Source organism: Thalassophryne amazonica, chromosome 9 (assembly GCF_902500255.1).
Source record: "Thalassophryne amazonica chromosome 9, fThaAma1.1, whole genome shotgun sequence".
NCBI lineage: Eukaryota > Metazoa > Chordata > Actinopteri > Batrachoidiformes > Batrachoididae > Thalassophryne > Thalassophryne amazonica.
In genome coordinates this window covers 112,172,163-112,189,601 of record NC_047111.1, presented here as the reverse complement: position 1 = coordinate 112,189,601, position 17,439 = coordinate 112,172,163, and the positions used below count along the sequence as shown (strand labels likewise).

At 42.0% G+C, this 17,439-nt stretch overlaps 1 protein-coding gene across 2 annotated transcripts in view; it reads left to right on the top strand.

The window, feature by feature from the left end:
- Positions 1-11,969, top strand: part of ei24 (EI24 autophagy associated transmembrane protein) — a 30,910-nt gene extending 18,941 nt beyond the window's left edge. For both annotated transcript variants that reach the window (XM_034178978.1, XM_034178979.1), the window contains 5 exons: positions 3,479-3,598; positions 8,325-8,436; positions 10,349-10,460; positions 10,730-10,804; positions 10,906-11,969. In XM_034178978.1, coding sequence (XP_034034869.1) covers positions 3,479-3,598; positions 8,325-8,436; positions 10,349-10,460; positions 10,730-10,804; positions 10,906-11,068 — 582 coding nt within the window. In that variant the 3' untranslated portion in view covers positions 11,069-11,969. The remainder of the gene's footprint in view (positions 1-3,478; positions 3,599-8,324; positions 8,437-10,348; positions 10,461-10,729; positions 10,805-10,905) is intronic.
- The last annotated feature ends 5,470 nt before the right edge of the window (positions 11,970-17,439 follow it).

Below are 17,439 nucleotides of genomic sequence, written 5' to 3'. Positions count from 1 at the left end.
ACGGAGTTACAGAGCTGCAGCTGCATAAATCAGGCTTTAAATTAAACAAATCTTAATAAATTGTAAGTTCATGTAAATTTGTAAACTATTTTTATAGTTCCGGTGCAAAATGTAGTTCCCAGACCTGCAATGACAGTGCGTTTTTATGGGTAACAAAAACATCAGGGCCCATATGCACGAAGCAGTCTAAGGTTAAAATTGCTCCTAGTGATGTTATACTAAGAAAAATCTTAGAATTTCTTGAATTCTTAGACATTTTCTTAGAATTTTCCCTTGGTAAGATGAAAGTTGTCCGCAAAGCACCTTAGACCTTAAGAGAGCTCTTAAGGTGCCAAACTGTTAAGAGTAGGGAGGAGGACTTTTAGGAAGCCTATGTCTTAAGCAGACAAGCTGGTGGAAAAGACAGAGAGGAAGCAGTGATATTCTCTGAATGTAGGGTGACAGTGAGTCAGTAACACACTACCTGCTTGATCTGTGTAATTATTTTATGTTAATTTACTGTCTTAATGTATTTATTTATTTTATTTTATTATTACTTCTATTTTGTCATTTGATTTTTAAATGAACAACAATGGAAATAAGTGTTTTCACTTTCTTGTGTCATGCATGCAATTTTAACATTTACAATTATATTATGTACTTACATTGAACTTAATAATAAACTCACATACCCACGCACACTTTTAATATGAAGATAATCGGCATGTGAATGAGATATGTACAAACATCTTCAAGCTGTGTAACAATTCATTTTGTGGTGAGCTCAATACTCAATAGAAATAATGAAAGACAAGCGAGAACTTTTGTCTTTTGGCACTCTGCCACTAGGAGGCGCTGTTATTTTTCAGATAAAGAATCACAGGGATGGCCTCAAACAAGATACACTTTTCTTTTATTTTTTTTGTATGCTGACACTTAACTCACTAAACCAATTGAACTACAAAAACACAATAAATCAACAACACTAACAACATTTTTAAACTAACATGAACCACAATAGCAACATTTAAAACCCAGAACTCCCATAATGCATTGCAGCACAAGAATTTACAGGTTTATCAACCGGCCCGGCGATCTCTCCAATTTAATTTTGCTGAGTATCATCATCATGACATTAAATTATTTTCATGATTAAGCATTTCTTAATGCAGTTATATGATCGGTTGTTTTTACTGTTCATTCATACAGTGAGGAAAATAAGTATTTGAACACCCTGCGGTTTTGCAAGTTCTCCCACTTAGAAATCATGGAGGGGTCTGAAATTTTCATCTTAGGTGCATGTCCACTGTGAGAGACATAATCAAAAAAAAAATCCGGAAATCACAATGTATGATTTTTTTTAATAATTTATTTGTATGTTACTGCTGCAAATAAGTATTTGAACACCTACCAACCAGCAAGAATTCTGGCTCACACAGACCTGTTCATTTTTCTTTAAGAAGCCCTCTTATTCTGCACTCTTTACCTGTATTAATTGCACCTGTACACACACACTCAGTCAATCACACTCCAACCTGTCCACCATAGCCAAGACCAAAGAGCTGTCTAAGGACACCAGGGAAAAAACTGTAGACCTAAACAAGGCTGGGATGGACTACAGGACAACAGGCAAGCAGCTTGGTAGAAGACAACAACTGTTATGATTATTTATTAGAAAGTGGAAGAAACACAAGATGACTGTCAATCTCTCTTGGTCTGGGATTCCACGCAAGATCTCACTTTGTGGGGTAAGGATGATTCTGAGAAAGCTCAGAACTACACAGGAGGACCTGGTCAATGACCTGAAGAGAGCTGGGACCACAGTCACAAAGATTACATTAGTAACACATGATGCTGTCATGGTTTAAAATCCTGCAGGGCAGCAAGGTCCCCCTGCACAAGCCAGCACATGTCCAGGCCCGTTTGAAGTTCACCAGTGACCATCTGGATGATCCAGAGGAGGCATGGGAGAAGGTCATGTGGTCAGATGAGACCAGAATAGAGCTTTTTGGAATCAACTCCATTTACCATGTTTAGAGGATGAGAACAACCCCAAGAAAACCATCCCAACCGTGAAGCATGGGGGTGGAAACATCTTACTCTGGGGGTGCTCTTCTGCAAAGGGGACAGGACAACTGCACCGTATTGAAGGGAGGATGGATGGGGTCATGTATTGCGAGATTTTGGCAAACAACCTCCTTCCCTCAGTAAGAGCATTGAAGATGGGTCATGGCTGGGTCTTCTAGCATGACAATGACCCCAAACACACAGCCAGGGAAACTGAGGAGGGGCTCCGTAAGAAGCATTTCAAGGTCCTGGAGTGGCCTGGTCAGTCTCCAGACCTGAACTCTATAGAAAATCTTTGGAGGGAGCTGAAACTCCAAACCTGAAAGATCTAGAGAAGATCTGTATGGAGGAGTGGACCAAAATCCCTGCTACAGTGTGTGAAAAGTTGGTGAAAAACTACAGGAAACGTTTGACCTCTGTAATTGCAAACAAAGGCTACTGTACCAAATATTAACATTGATATTCACAGGTGTTGAAATACTTATTTGCAGCAGTAACATACAAATAAATTATTAAAAAAAATCATACATTGTGATTTCCAGATTTTTTTTTTTTTAGATTATGTCTTTCACAGTGGACATGCACCTAAGATGAAAATTTCAGACCCCTCCATGATTTCTAAGTGGGAGAACTTGCAAAATTGCAGGGTGTTCAAATACTTATTTTCCTCACTGTATGTAGGAGCGCAGAGTGCATTTCTTTTTTATTTCATCTTCCCTTTCCGTGATAACCAATCACAGCTGTTACAGGACCATGTCATACACAGCAACTGGGTCAACCCCGCCTCCTCACTAAGATAGGAGTTTCTGTCAGCTCCTTGCGCAGAGTTGCTCTCAGACACCTCTTGGATCTCTCTTAGGCTGGGAGTCCTTGCCAGGGTATTTTAGGCTAAGTTAGGAGCTCTTTGAGAGGACTTTGAGATGCTTCGTGCATACGGGCCCTGGAGTATATGTGGCACAAGAACTTGTGTATCTCGTGTGTTTTTACAACTAAATGATCATGAGTCAATATTCACACTCAGCACTGGCTCAGATGAAAGTAGTCCGGCGCGCTATCCCACAATGCCAAAATAGCAGAGATGTCGCTCCAACGAGAGCGGCACGCTGAGCAGGGTGCATAAAAGGTTCATTCAGTAGTTCATCACTGTTGCCCCCAAAATGGTGCCATGTTCTCAGTTGTTGCTACTCAATGAATAAAGCGACCCTAATAAAAGTTGATCAACTCCCTGCCCCCCCCCCCCCCCCTTTCAGAGGATGTTAATGATGTCAGCAGTGTTATTGCTGTAAAAATCTATGCAGAAAACAGGCAATTTAGAAAGCAAATTTGCAATAAAAGTACTCTGCTGTACACTGTGATAAACCCCACTGTATTGTGTTGTGTTGATGTTTGCTCAGCTGCAGTCTGGATAATAAGTTGTTGTCTTGGCTGGCAGGATATTGCTGATTTGGCGTTTGAGGTGTCCGTCTGTAAAGCGCAGCCGTTCCCCAGCATCAGTAAGATCATCGCAGATATGATCTTCAACCTGCTGCTCCAGGCACTCTTCCTCATTCAGGTACATTCTCATGTTTTACATTAGGGCTCGAGTAGCTGTGTGTTCATTTTTTAAATGTAACATCAGGCCAAAATCTCATACGCATATACTTACAACTTGTGTACAACCCCTGGCAAAAATTATGGAATCACCGGCCTCGGAGGATGTTCATTCAGTTGTTTAATTTTGTAGAAAAAAAAGCAGATCACAGACATGACACAAAAGTAAAGTAATTTCAAATGGCAACTTTCTGGCTTTAAGAAACACTATAAGAAATCAGGAAAACAAAATTGTGGCAGTCAGTAACGGTTACTTTTTTAGACCAAGCAGAGGGAAAAAAATATGGAATCACGCAATTCTGAGGAAAAAATTATGGAATCATGAAAAACAAAAGAACGCTCCAACACATCACTAGTATTTTGTTGCACCACCTCTGGCTTTTATAACAGCTTGCAGTCTCTGAGGCATGGACTTAATGAGTGACAAACAGTACTCTTCATCAATCTGGCTCCAACTTTCTCTGATTGCTGTTGCCAGATCAGCTTTGCAGGTTGGAGCCTTGTCATGGACCATTTTCTTCAACTTCCACCAAAGATTTTCAATTGGATTAAGATCCGAACTATTTGCAGGCCATGACATTGACCCTATGTGTCTTTTTGCAAGGAAAGTTTTCACAGTTTTTGCTCTATGGCAAGATGCATTATCATCTTGAAAAATGATTTCATCATCCCCAAACATTCTTTCAATTGATGGGATAAGAAAAGTGTCCAAAATATCAAAGTAAACTTGTGCATTTATTGATGATGTAATGACAGCCATCTCCCCAGTGCCTTTACCTGACATGCAGCCCCATATCATCAATGACTGTGGAAATTTACATGTTCTCTTCAGGCAGTCATCTTTATAAATCTCATTGGAACGGCACCAAACAAAAGTTCCAGCATCATCACCTTGCCCAATGCAGATTCGAGATTCATCACTGAATATGACTTTCATCCAGTCATCCACAGTCCACGATTGCTTTTCCTTAGCTCATTGTAACCTTGTTTTTTTCTGTTTAGGTGTTAATGATGGCTTTCGTTTAGCTTTTCTGTATGTAAATCCAATTTCCTTTAGGCGGTTTCTTTCAGTTCGGTCACAGACGTTGACTCCAGTTTCCTCCCATTCGTTCCTCATTTGTTTTGTTGTGCATTTTCGATTTTTGAGACATATTGCTTTAAGTTTTCTGTCTTGATGCTTTGATGTTTGCCTTTAACAACCTTCCCATGTTGTTTGTATTTGGTCCAGAGTTTAGACACAGCTGACTGTGAACAACCAACATCTTTTGCAACATTGCGTGATGATTTACTCTCTTTTAAGAGTTTGATAATCCTCTCCTTTGTTTCAATTGACATCTCTCGTGTTGGAGCCATGATTCATGTCAGTCCACTTGGTGCAACAGCTCTCCAAGGTGTGATCACTCCTTTTTAGATGCAGACTAACGAGCAGATCTGATTTGATGCAGGTGTTAGTTTTGGGGATGAAAATTTACAGGGTGAGTCCATAATTTTTTTTCTCAAAATTGAGTGAGTCCATATTTTTTCCCCTCTGCTTGGTCTAAAAAAGTAACCGTTACTGACTGCCACAATTATTTTTCCTGATTTCTTATAGTGTTTCTTAAAGCCAGAAAGTTGCCATTTGAAATGACTTTAGTTTTGTGTCATGTCTGTGATCTGCTTTTTTTCTACAAAATTAAACAACTGAATGAACATCCTCCAAGGCCGGTGATTCCATAATTTTTGCCAGGGGTTGTATGTGGTTGTGTTGCATTTTAAATCCTGACATTGGGTATTTGTGTGGACAGTAAACATGCTGTCAGTCTATAACACAAATATAAATATTTGCAAACACTGTCGCAGACCGAACAGTCCCCCCAAACCCCCACCCCCCAAAAAATGGTCCTCCCTGCCTCCACTGTGCATGCCTCATTTTGGATCACTGCAGCTCATCTGAGAAGGACTCTCTTCACCCAAAGTAATCAAATGGATTTATGGGATTATTAATCATCAGTTGACAAGGTAAAACCTCTTAAATCATTCTAAAGTCAGTTTTAACCAGAAACTAGGCCACTTTAAGCAGAAACGAGGCGATAATCGGTAATACTTTGAAATGACGGAGGCGCCATGAACGCATCAGCTAGCAGCTCGTGTAGCTGCGGCACTCTGATTGCTTCCTCCGTCTTTTATGATGAAATAATGCTGAATTTATGTGGAAATGATTGTTGTACAAAAGCTTCAGGTATCTGTCGCTGAGATAGATGACTGGAGTGCAGTTTTAAGGCCCGGTTGCACAGCACTTAACGGAGGCAACTAGAGTGCCTTGATTAGAGAGAGTGGCAACATGACGAGTTGAAAAAAATCAGTCACGTGACTCATGGTGCCATCTTGGATTCAAAACAGCATTCACTGTTAATCTGTCTGCATGTAAATCCAGCTATTTTATTTATTTATTTGCTGAAAATGCCAGGTTGTTGTGCATTTGGAGACACAAATAGACACAACAAGGACTTCAAGATGTACAGATTCCCTTCAGATCCGAACAAAAAAAAATTAAATTAGTATAAAGCTTGTTGAGGGTCAACTTAGTCCATAATAAAGCATAATCCAGAGATGGAGAACTTTAAAACTGTCATTCACGTCAGCGTTACAGAGCAGCAACTGCATAAATCAGGCTTTAAATTAATTAAATAAATCATCATAAATTGTAAATTTGATAGTTTAACTATTTTTATATTTAGTTTGATAGTATCTGTTCATGGATGTGTTGCTGTATATGGTTAAATAATTTTAAAAAATGTTGAACATTAAAGGTCCATTCAGTACTTCAGCACAGTTGGCCCCAAAATGGCACCATGTTCTGAGTTGATGCCACTCTCCAATCAAGGCACTCTAAGGGCAACGAAGCCTAAACGAAACAGGAAATCTGAACTTTCGTTTTGTTGGCATCGTTTAACCTTCGTGCAGCTTCGTTCTGCAGCTGGCGCTTCGTCAGGATTTTTAAACTGTTGAAAAATTTGAATGAAGGGCAGCAAAAACCTCAGTTCCTCCATATTTCGTTTTGCTGTCGTTCTTGACGGTTTTTTATTGTTTGCTTAGTTTTTGTCATGTTAGGGTTTAGTTTGACTTCGTTCGACCAGCTAAATGTTTTCATACAGTGCAGAAGCCGGTTTGTGAACGCTCCTGCTGCCACTGTGTTCACGTACCATCGGAAACTACAGGGCAAACTCAGCCTGTTTGCTTGGATTTTTTTTTTTTTTTTTAATCTGGGTGGGGGCTCAGCTTCACTGGGCTCAGGCACCTTATATAGGCCAGAATTAATCATTTGTGTGCATACAATGAATTATTTTACCAAAAATAAAATGAAAACCACACTCCTGCTACAAGCAACTGCTGAATTTGGAACAACAAAAAAGTTGTTTAATTTCCGACGGTACCTGAACGCAGCGTCAGCAGCAGTGGCAGCATCAGTGGCAGCAGCAGCGTTCGCCTCCTGCATGCGCTTATTATTTTTTATTAAATATAACAGTATGCATGTAGGAATAACAATCCAACTCTTCGGTACATGTGGCAACAGGTAGATGATTCAGATAATTATACCAGAGCTGTTCTGGAAGGCAGAATTCATGTTGTGGATCAGCTGTAACTGGTTGAAATAACCGCACATGGGGAGTCAATGCGCCGCGTTCACACAGACTGATCAGTTTACTGCTCTGTTATAGTCAATCATCTTTACACTTATATTTATTCCCCCTTTTGACAGTTTTCTGTTTAAATCAATATATATGGCTTAGTACGTGATACAGTGAAATCACAACCACCACGGCACACCAGTGTTTGTATATTTATTTATTTTTGGAGTAAGATGGAGCGCGCAGTGTGTCATCAGGCTGAACCAGACAGTGAGGATTCTGATGAAGGAAGTGATCCCTCTTATGTTCTGGACGAGGAGCCAGAGCAGGTGGATCCACCGACGTGCGCACAGATCTCCACAGTGGGTCGGATCACGCGCTTCTGTTTGCAGTTTGTCCAGGACTCAGACACTATGAGCTCCATCCCAGAGCCAAGTCCTGGAACGCAGAGATGCAGATACACACTGCGCCAGCAGTGGCTCCAGGTGCGTTTCGTTTAAAGCGTGGAGGTCAACATTACCTTCAGTTTCATTTTGTTCCTCTTTCGTTTCTTTTGCGCTCTTGATTTGCAGGTTGATTCTGCCTTTTCCAGATGATTTGTGACTTTTTAAAACTTTTTTCCCTTCGTTCAGGAATTGGCGTGTGCCGTGTGACCAGGCCATTAAGCAGAAATGAGGTGATAATTGGTGAACCACGGCTGATGACGCATGCGCACTGAAGGCAGGGCGGACCGATTTTTAGGGGGGACTGTTCGGTCTGCGACACCACTTTGAATTATAGCTTCTGGTCAAGTCTTTCTGTTTGATAAATCCTGTGGGAAAGGTGCACTTTGGCCAGACACAACAATTACTGTCAGCAACAACGTCGTGTAAGGAAAACAGAAGTAACCATTTTCTTTATTTATTTTTTAGTGTCGGCCGTGTTGAAGCTGTGCCTGAAAGTGATGTAATTACTATGTGCTTGTTTTGAGGTGTTTTTGCACAGCAGCTTTAACTCTGTTAATTTCTATTTTATAAAAGTAAAATTTAGCTCCTGCAGCTGAAGTGAAAATGTGCACGGCTGTCTCTTGTGCTTCTCCAGGGTATGATTGTTAGCCTCTTCCCCATCGATGCCATTGGACAGATGGTTAGCCTCCTGCACATGTCTCTGCTCTACTCACTCTACTGCTTTGAGTATCGTTGGTTCAACCACGGTGAGATTCTTCATGACTGCATGGACACACATGAAGTCATCTTGGTACAGTGGTTTCCAAACTGTGGGCTGCAGCCCTCTGGTGGCTGTGATGGTACTGTAGGTGGGCCATGAAATGTAATTCTAAATAAATAAATGAAAGGTTTTTGACTTTCAGTTTTCTAATAAAATTTTTAACTTGCGTTATTATTTATTCATTCATTCATTCATTCATCTTCTACCGATTAGTCCAATTATGGGTCGCGGGGGGCTGGAGCCTATCCCAGCAGACATAGAGCGCGAGGCAGGGCACACCCAGGACAGGACACCAGTCTGTCGCAGGGCCACAAATAGACAAACAAACACACACACACCTACGGACAATTTTAAAGAGTCCAATCCACCTAACCCGCATGTCTTTGGATGTGGGAGGAAACCGGAGCACCCGGAGAAAACCCACGCAAACACGGGGAGAACATGCAAACTCCACACAGAAAGGCCACAGGAATTGAATCCACGACCTTCTCGCTGTGAGGCAGCAGTGCTAACCACTAAGTCACCGTGATGCCCCTTGCGTTATTATTTCAAATTTTAATTGTGGTTCATAAAACAACGCCATGGCATTTAAATTGTCTTATTCTATCTCTTTTAAATTATATATATACTAGTGTGTTGCCCATGGGGATCCATGGGCTCTATATTGGTTAGCGTTTATAAAATACGTAGCTGACATTTATCAAGGGTAGTAATTATGCAGAGTTTCTATAATGAATTGGAATGGTATGTGAGTCCAGTTTTTAGAGGAAGAACTCAATCTTTTTATTTCCTGTTAAATAGTTAATTTTTTATATTGTTGTTTTAATGTATTTATAAATTGTGTAGGTTCTTGTTATCTTATACACACAGTATTATTTTTGTTTCTATTTTGCCATTTGATTGACCACAATGGAAATAAGTGTTTTTCACTTTCTTGTCATTCGCATATTTTTATTAACATATTTACATTTATATTATGTACTTACATTGAACATACTAAATAAAATCACGCACTCACCTTTTTAATATAAAGATAATTTGCCGCCCCCTGCTGGAATGGCTTATGAGCCTAGAATGTAATTGGCAACATCCATTGTTCAGTGTTGTTAGCTAATATCCATAGTTTCTCCAATAATATTACTTCTATCAATGTTTCATTTTGGCACTGTTCATCCTTGACCCAGAATACATAAGCATACCAAAAGGCAAATGTCAGCTCTGCACAGTCGCACTCACGCACACCTTTTTGTTTTTTCTGCATTCTGCTGCAAGCAGGTGCTTTTGATTTTTACACACGCATAAACAGAGATGGTGGCAGAAGACATCAAAAGCAATACTCTTTTCACTCGTGGTAATGACAACATGACACTTAACTAAACTGACTAAACCAATTGAACTACAAAACACAATAAATCAGTAACACAAACAACACTGTTAAACTAACATGAACCACAGTAACAACACTTAAAACCCCAAAAATCCCGAGCGTCCATTGTTCAGTTGTTAGCTAATATCTGTAGTTTCTCCAAAAATATTAGTCCTATCAATGTTCCATTTTGGCAGCGTTCACCCTAGACCCAAATACATAAGCATACCAAACAGAAAATGTCAGCTCTCCACAGTTTATCAGTTTTACGCAGCGTTCATTTTTGACCCAAAATACATAAGTATACCAAACGGCAAATGTCAGCTCTCCTCAGATTGTCCGTGATCAAAGCCATGCACACAGAGGCCACTTGGCTATATTGCTAACTTCATTTTAGTCTCTTGCTATTTAAAGATTTTGGTGGGTCTCAAAAGTGTGATGTTCTTCTTAAGTTTGGGAATGGCTGCTCTCGGTTCAGTGCTAAGATCAGACAGAAGGTGATTTTTCTTTGTTTGTTTGTGTGATTTTTAAGGTATTGAGATGCATCAGCGACTGTCCAATATTGAGAGGAACTGGCCCTATTATTTCGGTTTTGGTTTGCCCATGGCTCTGCTGACCGCCATGCCCTCCTCATACATCATCAGGTAATACAGATTTGGCTGAAAATAGAACTTATTCAGTGGCTATAACCCTGAAGCAGACTGTATTATTATTATTATTATTTTATTATTAATATTAACTAATTAATTTTTAATATTCAACTCTGGCTGCAAAGCAGTGCTGCCGATATTCACACTTCGGTTCAGTAAATTCTTGCAGAGCGAGGAGGCTGTTGATGGTTAACTTCTTGGGCATGAAGCTCAATCTTATTTATAGAATTGTTTAAAATGTTTTTTCTTCCTGTTCCTTGTAGCGGCTGCTTGTTTTCCATCCTTTTCCCGCTCTTCATCATCAGTGCTAATGAAGCCAAGATGCCAACAAAGCCATAGTGAGTGAAATACACATACTGCAGTTTTAAAGTTTTTGTCTATCAACCACATTGATGCTTGTTTGCCCCCCCCCCCCCCACACACACACACACGCCTCCAGCCACTTCCAGCTGCGCCTCTTCTCCCTGGTTGTGTTGATCAGCAACAAGGTCTTTCACAAGACTGTCCACCTGCAGTCATCGCTCACGCCATCCACTTCCTCAGAGCGGCTGTCATCTCCTCACACGTCCCCGAGCCGCCACAGACCGCCCCCCACCCAGTGATGGATCCAGACAGGACGCTGCAAAAACAAGTGTTTCCTTTAGAAGGAGTGATGAAGAAAACGTGCGGTTTAAGAGCTGGAGTTTGCAGGACTCTGTTTTTTGTTTTTAATCGACAGCTCCGCGGTTATTCATTTGCAGCGCCCATCAGTGTGACACAAAAATGAGCTAGTCTGTGCCTCACACTCTTAAAAACAACAAAAACATATGGAGTTTGACTGTTCTTACATGAGTTTTCTTTATTTAATTTTTTATGTGCCATTTCAGTGACTCTCCTTTTAATAAATGACTACGTGGAATCATGCAGCGTTTTCATGTCTTAAACAGTGTTGATGTGATGAAAAGGAGTGCTGAGAAGCACAAAACTGTACATGTCGCACCGCACCAAAGGAAGAGCTGCTTTCTCTCTGTGTGAATTTAATAACGGACGGATGAGCTGAAACTGCCAAACCGCCGCATTGACGTTTTAGGTCACTTCAATGACACAGCGCTGCTGCAGGAGTCTGAGACAGAAACTCGTGTCTCGCCACGTTCATGTTCAGCCTTGACCTGCTTCCTGTTTTCTGAAGAGTTGAAGCAAGGATGAGTGGTCCATGCAGGTGATGGGCCGTGTGTGTGTGTGTGTGTGTGTGTGTGTGTGTGTGTGTGTGTGTGTGTGTGTGTGTGTGTGTGTGTGTGTGTGTGTGTGTGTGTGTGTGTGTGTGTGTGTGTGTGTGTGTGTGTGTGTGTGTGTGTTAAATAACATTGCGTACTGAATATTGACTGAAGCCTGATCATCTCATGGTGACCCCGTCACCGTGGCAATGTTTCTGAAACTGCAGCCTAATTATCGCAAGAAAAAGCCTGTAATGTTTGTGAGGTTTTGTAAAAGTAATTCATAGAATTTCAATAAAAGTCAATAATACGTCGTATTCATCATTTTGTTCAGTTTTTGGCAGTTATGAAAACTTAACATTTCAAATTCATGGGGATGTCTGATACAATGGGACAAATCCTAAAATCAATGCACAGGGTGCATAGGGTAGGGCATAACCAAACATGAATTAAGACTAAAACAGAAGCATAAGTAACTTATTTTTTATCATTATTAATACGTTTATGAAGGGTGACTGAATAGTTTTGAGTCTGACCTGAAAAAAGTAGGGCGTGGTTCAACATCTTTTGCATTCTGCAAAACCAAGATTTGCCTTGAGTGTGTTAAATTTTGACTCACTCGGTGCAATTTTGCAGAAAATATTTCAGTGGAGTGAGTAGAGGTGTGTCAGCTTGGCAAGCAGACATCCTCTGATTCAGTATCTGAAGGAAGAAGGGAATGTGGAGATCTGAAAACTGAAGGAGATCCATGAGGATATGATAAGACATTAGGGGAGGATGCCTAGTCTTGTTTGCAAGTGGGAGGCAAACGGTTCACAGTGTAACTGCTATCCCACTGAACCACCAGATCCAGTAGGTGGTGATGTGTCATAAGATAGTGATCCATTCTAAATCCGAAAATGCATGTGTTTATTTATCCACTGTGAGGTTATATATGTTCGTCTACTTCACTTTTGGTTAACATGAAGGATAAAGTATGTTTATGTGATGGTCCAAAGTCCAAATGCCTCTTAACAGCATGTTTTTCTGCTCCATTCATATAAAGTCTGTGACTTGCAGCACTTGACATAAGTTAAATATGTAAAACTTCTTAGGGATAGCCTCCTACTTGTGCAACCTATGATGATTCACAATATCAGGTTCAGTCAAGTGCCTCTTCTGTCGGCTGTTCTGCAACCTCTATCCGTCTCGGCATCTTGATAGTAGTGCAGATAAGTTGATCTTGCAGTGTCTCTGGTAACAGGTGCATTTTTGCATCATATACTAGGGGTAGGTTTTTCACAGGTTATCCAAATGGTTCTTAAAGCTGTTAATACTAGATGCTGATACAACATCTGGCAAATTATTACAGGTATTTTGAGATTCTAACAGGTGTTTTTGTGCAGACTGGTCCTTGGCCTAGTTTTCAGAACTTCCAGCAGGTGTCCTGTTGTGTTTAGTCAGAGTTTGATGAAATCACACACTTCACAGTCTTATTTGCCAGACAGAATCTTGTACGTATAGGCAGCATGGTGGGTTAGTGGTTAGCACTGTTGCCTTGACAGCAAGAAAGTCATGTGGTTGAGTCCCGCCTGTGGCCTTTGTGTGAATTTTGCATGTTCTCCCCTGTACAGTAGTGTTCAGAATAATAGTAGTGCTATGTGACTACAAAGATTAATCCAGGTTTTGAGTATATTTCTTATTGTTACATGGGAAACAAGGTACCAGTAGATTCTCACAAATCCAACAAGACCAAGCATTCATGATATGCACACTCTTAAGGCTATGAAATTGGGCTATTAGTAAAAACAAAACAAAAAAAAAAAGCAGAAATGTGGCCTTCATAAAACACACCTCATACACCCAAACTACACTCAACAAAAATATAAATGCAACACTTTTGGTTTTGCTCCCATTTTGTATGATATGAACTCAAAGATCTAAAACTTTTTCCACATACACAATATCACCATTTCCCTCAAATATTGTTCACAAACCAGTCTAAATCTGTGATAGTGAGCACTTCTCCTTTGCTGAGATAATCCATCCCACCTCACAGGTGTGCCATATCAAGATGTTGATTAGACACCATGATTAGTGCACAGGTGTGCCTTAGACTGCCCACAATAAAAGGCCACTCTGAAAGGTGCAGTTTTATCACACAGCACAATGCCACAGATGTCGCAAGATTTGAGGGAGCGTGCAATTGGCATTCTGACAGCAGGAATGTCAACCAGAGCTGTTGCTCGTGTATTGAATGTTCATTTCTCTACCATAAGCCGTCTCCAAAGGCGTTTCAGAGAATTTGGCAGTACATCCAACCAGCCTCACAACCGCAGACCACGTGTAACCACACCAGCCCAGGACCTCCACATCCAGCATGTTCACCTCCAAGATCGTCTGAGACCAGCCACTCAGACAGCTGCTGAAACAATCGGTTTGCATAACCAAAGAATTGCTGCACAAACTGTCAGAAACGTCTCAGGGAAGCTCATCTGCATGCTCGTCATCCTCATCGGAGTCTCGACCTGACTCCAGTTCGTCATCGTAACTGACTTGAGTGGGCAAATGCTCACATTCGCTTGCGTTTGGCACGTTGGAGAGGTGTTCTCTTCACGGATGAATCCCGGTTCACACTGTCCAGGGCAGATGGCAGACAGCGTGTGTGGTGTCGTGTGGGTGAGCGGTTTTCTGATGTCAGTGTTGTAGATCGAGTGGCCCATGGTGGCGGTGGGGTTATGGTATGGGCAGGTGTCTGTTATGGATGAAAAACACAGGTGCATTTTATTGATGGCATTTTGAATGCACAGAGATACCGTGACGAGATCCTGAGGCCCATTGTTGTGCCATACATCCAAGAACATCCATGTTGCAGCAGGATAATGCACGGCCCCATGTTGCAAGGATCTGTACACAATTCTTGGAAGCTGAAAATGTCCCAGTTCTTGCATGGCCGGCATACTCACCGGACATGTCACCCATTGAGCATGTTTGGGATGCTCTGGACCGGCGTATACGACAGCGTGTACCAGTTCCTGCCAATATCCAGCAACTTCCCACAGCCACTGAAGAGGAGTGGACCAACATTCCACAGGCCACAATTGACAACCTGATCAACTCTATGCGAAGGAGATGTGTTGCACTGCATGAGGCAAATGGTGGTCACACCAGATACTGACTGGTATCCCCCCCCCCCCAATAAAACAAAACTGCACCTTTCAGAGTGGCCTTTTATTGTGGGCAGTCTAAGGCACACCTGTGCACTAATCATGGTGTCTAATCAGCATCTTGATATGGCACACCTGTGAGGTGGGATGGATTATCTCAGCAAAGGAGAAGTCCTCACTATCACAGATTTAGACTGGTTTGTGAACAATATTTGAGGGAAATGGTGATATTGTGTATGTGGAAAAAGTTTTAGATCTTTGAGTTCATCTCGTACAAAATGGGAGCAAAACCAAAAGTGTTGCGTTTATATTTTTGTTGAGTGTAATTATTAATTAGATTATGTAAAGTACAAATAAGTGTATAGCATGTCTAAACGTAAAAAACGGGTGCAATTTAGAACTAGAAATTGGGGGGATGAAGTGCGAGGCCCGCAGGGCTGAAGCCCATAGGCCGGGGGTCGGGGGGGTTGCTTTAAACCCCCAGAAGCCAACAGTTTCTAGATAAGCTCAGATGCATTCTGAGCATCCAGAACAGTAATTTTAATGTTTTGAGAAGACCATAAAGTGGACACCATTTGACTTATGCAATTTGAAACTGTGGATGTAAGAACTTTATTCTGAGAATAGCCAGCATTGATTTTATTAACATCCTGGTGTAAATAAGGTATCACCACATGTGTAGAACTCAAAAAGAATGATAGGTTGAGTTTTCATTAAAAAAACAACTGCAATGTGGTAAAATGTATTCATAAATATGAAAGAACAGGCTCTTAATAATTATTAACTATCGCATACTGTATTTTTTTTTCTCAAGATTTGTTTTTGCATAAGTTTGAAAAACAACAGATCATAAGTTTAGGATAAATTACTTAATATGAATTTAATTTTTGAAGTGGCACTAATGACAACACTCATACTGAACATAATTTCGCTTGCATAGACTGATTTTGGAGATGACGCAATAATTGCAGATGGGCTTTCTGAGGTCCCAGATAGACTTTCTGATTTCCTTTTCTAACTTTCAGAATTTAGTAAATTAGCATATGGTCCATTGATACGTATGTGTAGGAACTAGTCCCTAGAGGCATCTATTTTTGGTTTCAAATCTGGGCAAATGCAGTCCCAGAAAATTCCGAATGTGACAAACAAGAAACAGGTGTTGCAAACAAGTCAATGCTGCTAAAAATACAAACTTGCAGAAACAAAAATACTATTCTGACATGGTTTTGCACATAAGACTGACATAGCATGTTTCAAGTACACATATGTCAGAAGGTGGGGGAGCATACCATATTCTGTCCCCCCTGGTTGAAAAGGTGGGGGGGGCATGTCCGCCCTATCCCCCACCAAATTGCGTCCATGGTAAAAATATATGTATTATCCATCCATCAATCCATTTTCTTCCACTTTATCCGGAGTCGGGTTGCGGGGGCAGCAGCTCAAGCAAAGCCGCCCAGACCTCTCGATCCACACACACCTCCCCCAGCTCCTCCGGGGGAACCCCAAGGCGTTCCCAAGCCAGCCGAGAGATGTAGTCCCTCCAGCGTGTCCTGGGTCTTCCCCGGGGCCTCCTCCCAATGGGACGTGCCCGGAACACCTCTCCAGCGAGGCGTCCAGGGGGCATCCGGAAAAGATGCCCGAGCCACCTCAACTGACTCCTTTCGACGTGGAGGTGCAGCGGCTCGACTCCGAGCTCCTCTCGAGTGACCGAGCTCCTCACCCTATCTCTAAGGGAGCGCCCAGCCACCCTGCGGAGGAAACTCATCTCGGCCGCTTGTACTCGCGATCTCGTTCTTTCGGTCATGAGCCAAATCTCATGACCATAGGTGAGGATCGGAACATAGATCGATTGGTAAATCGAGAGCTTTGCCCCCCTACTCAGCTCTCTCTTCACCACGATGGTCCGATACAGCGACCGCATCACTGCAGATGCTGCACCGATCCGTCTATCGATCTCACGCTCCATCCGTCCCTCACTCATGAACAAGACCCCGAGATACTTGAACTCCTGCACTTGAGGCAAGGACACTCCACCGACCTGAAGAGGGCAAAGCACCTTTTTCCGGTCGAGAACCATGGCCTCGGATTTGGAGGTGCTGATTTTCATCCCGGACGCTTCACACTCGGCTGCAAACCGCCCCAGTGCACGCTGAAGGTCCTGATTTGACGAAGCCAACAGAACCACATCGTCCGCAAACAGCAGAGACGAGATTCTGTGGTTCCCAAACCAGACCCCCTCTACACCCTGGCTGCGTCTAGAAATTCTGTCCATAAAAATAATGAACAGAACCTGTGACAAAGGGCAGCCCTGGCGGAGGCCAACGTGCACTGGAAACAGGTTTGACTTACTACAGCCAATGCGAACCAAGCTCCTGCTGCGGTCGTACAGGGACCGGATAGCCCTTAGCAAAGGACCCTGGACCCCGTACTCCCGGAGCACTCCCCACAGGGTGCCCCGAGGGACACGGTCGAACGCCTTCTCCAGATCCCCAAAACACATGTGGACTGGTTGGGCGAACTCCCATGAACCCTCGAGTACTCGATGGAGTGTGTAGAGCTTGTCCAGTGTGCCGCGACCAGGACGAAAACCACACTGCTCCTCCTGAATCCGAGGTTCGACCATCAGTCGAATTC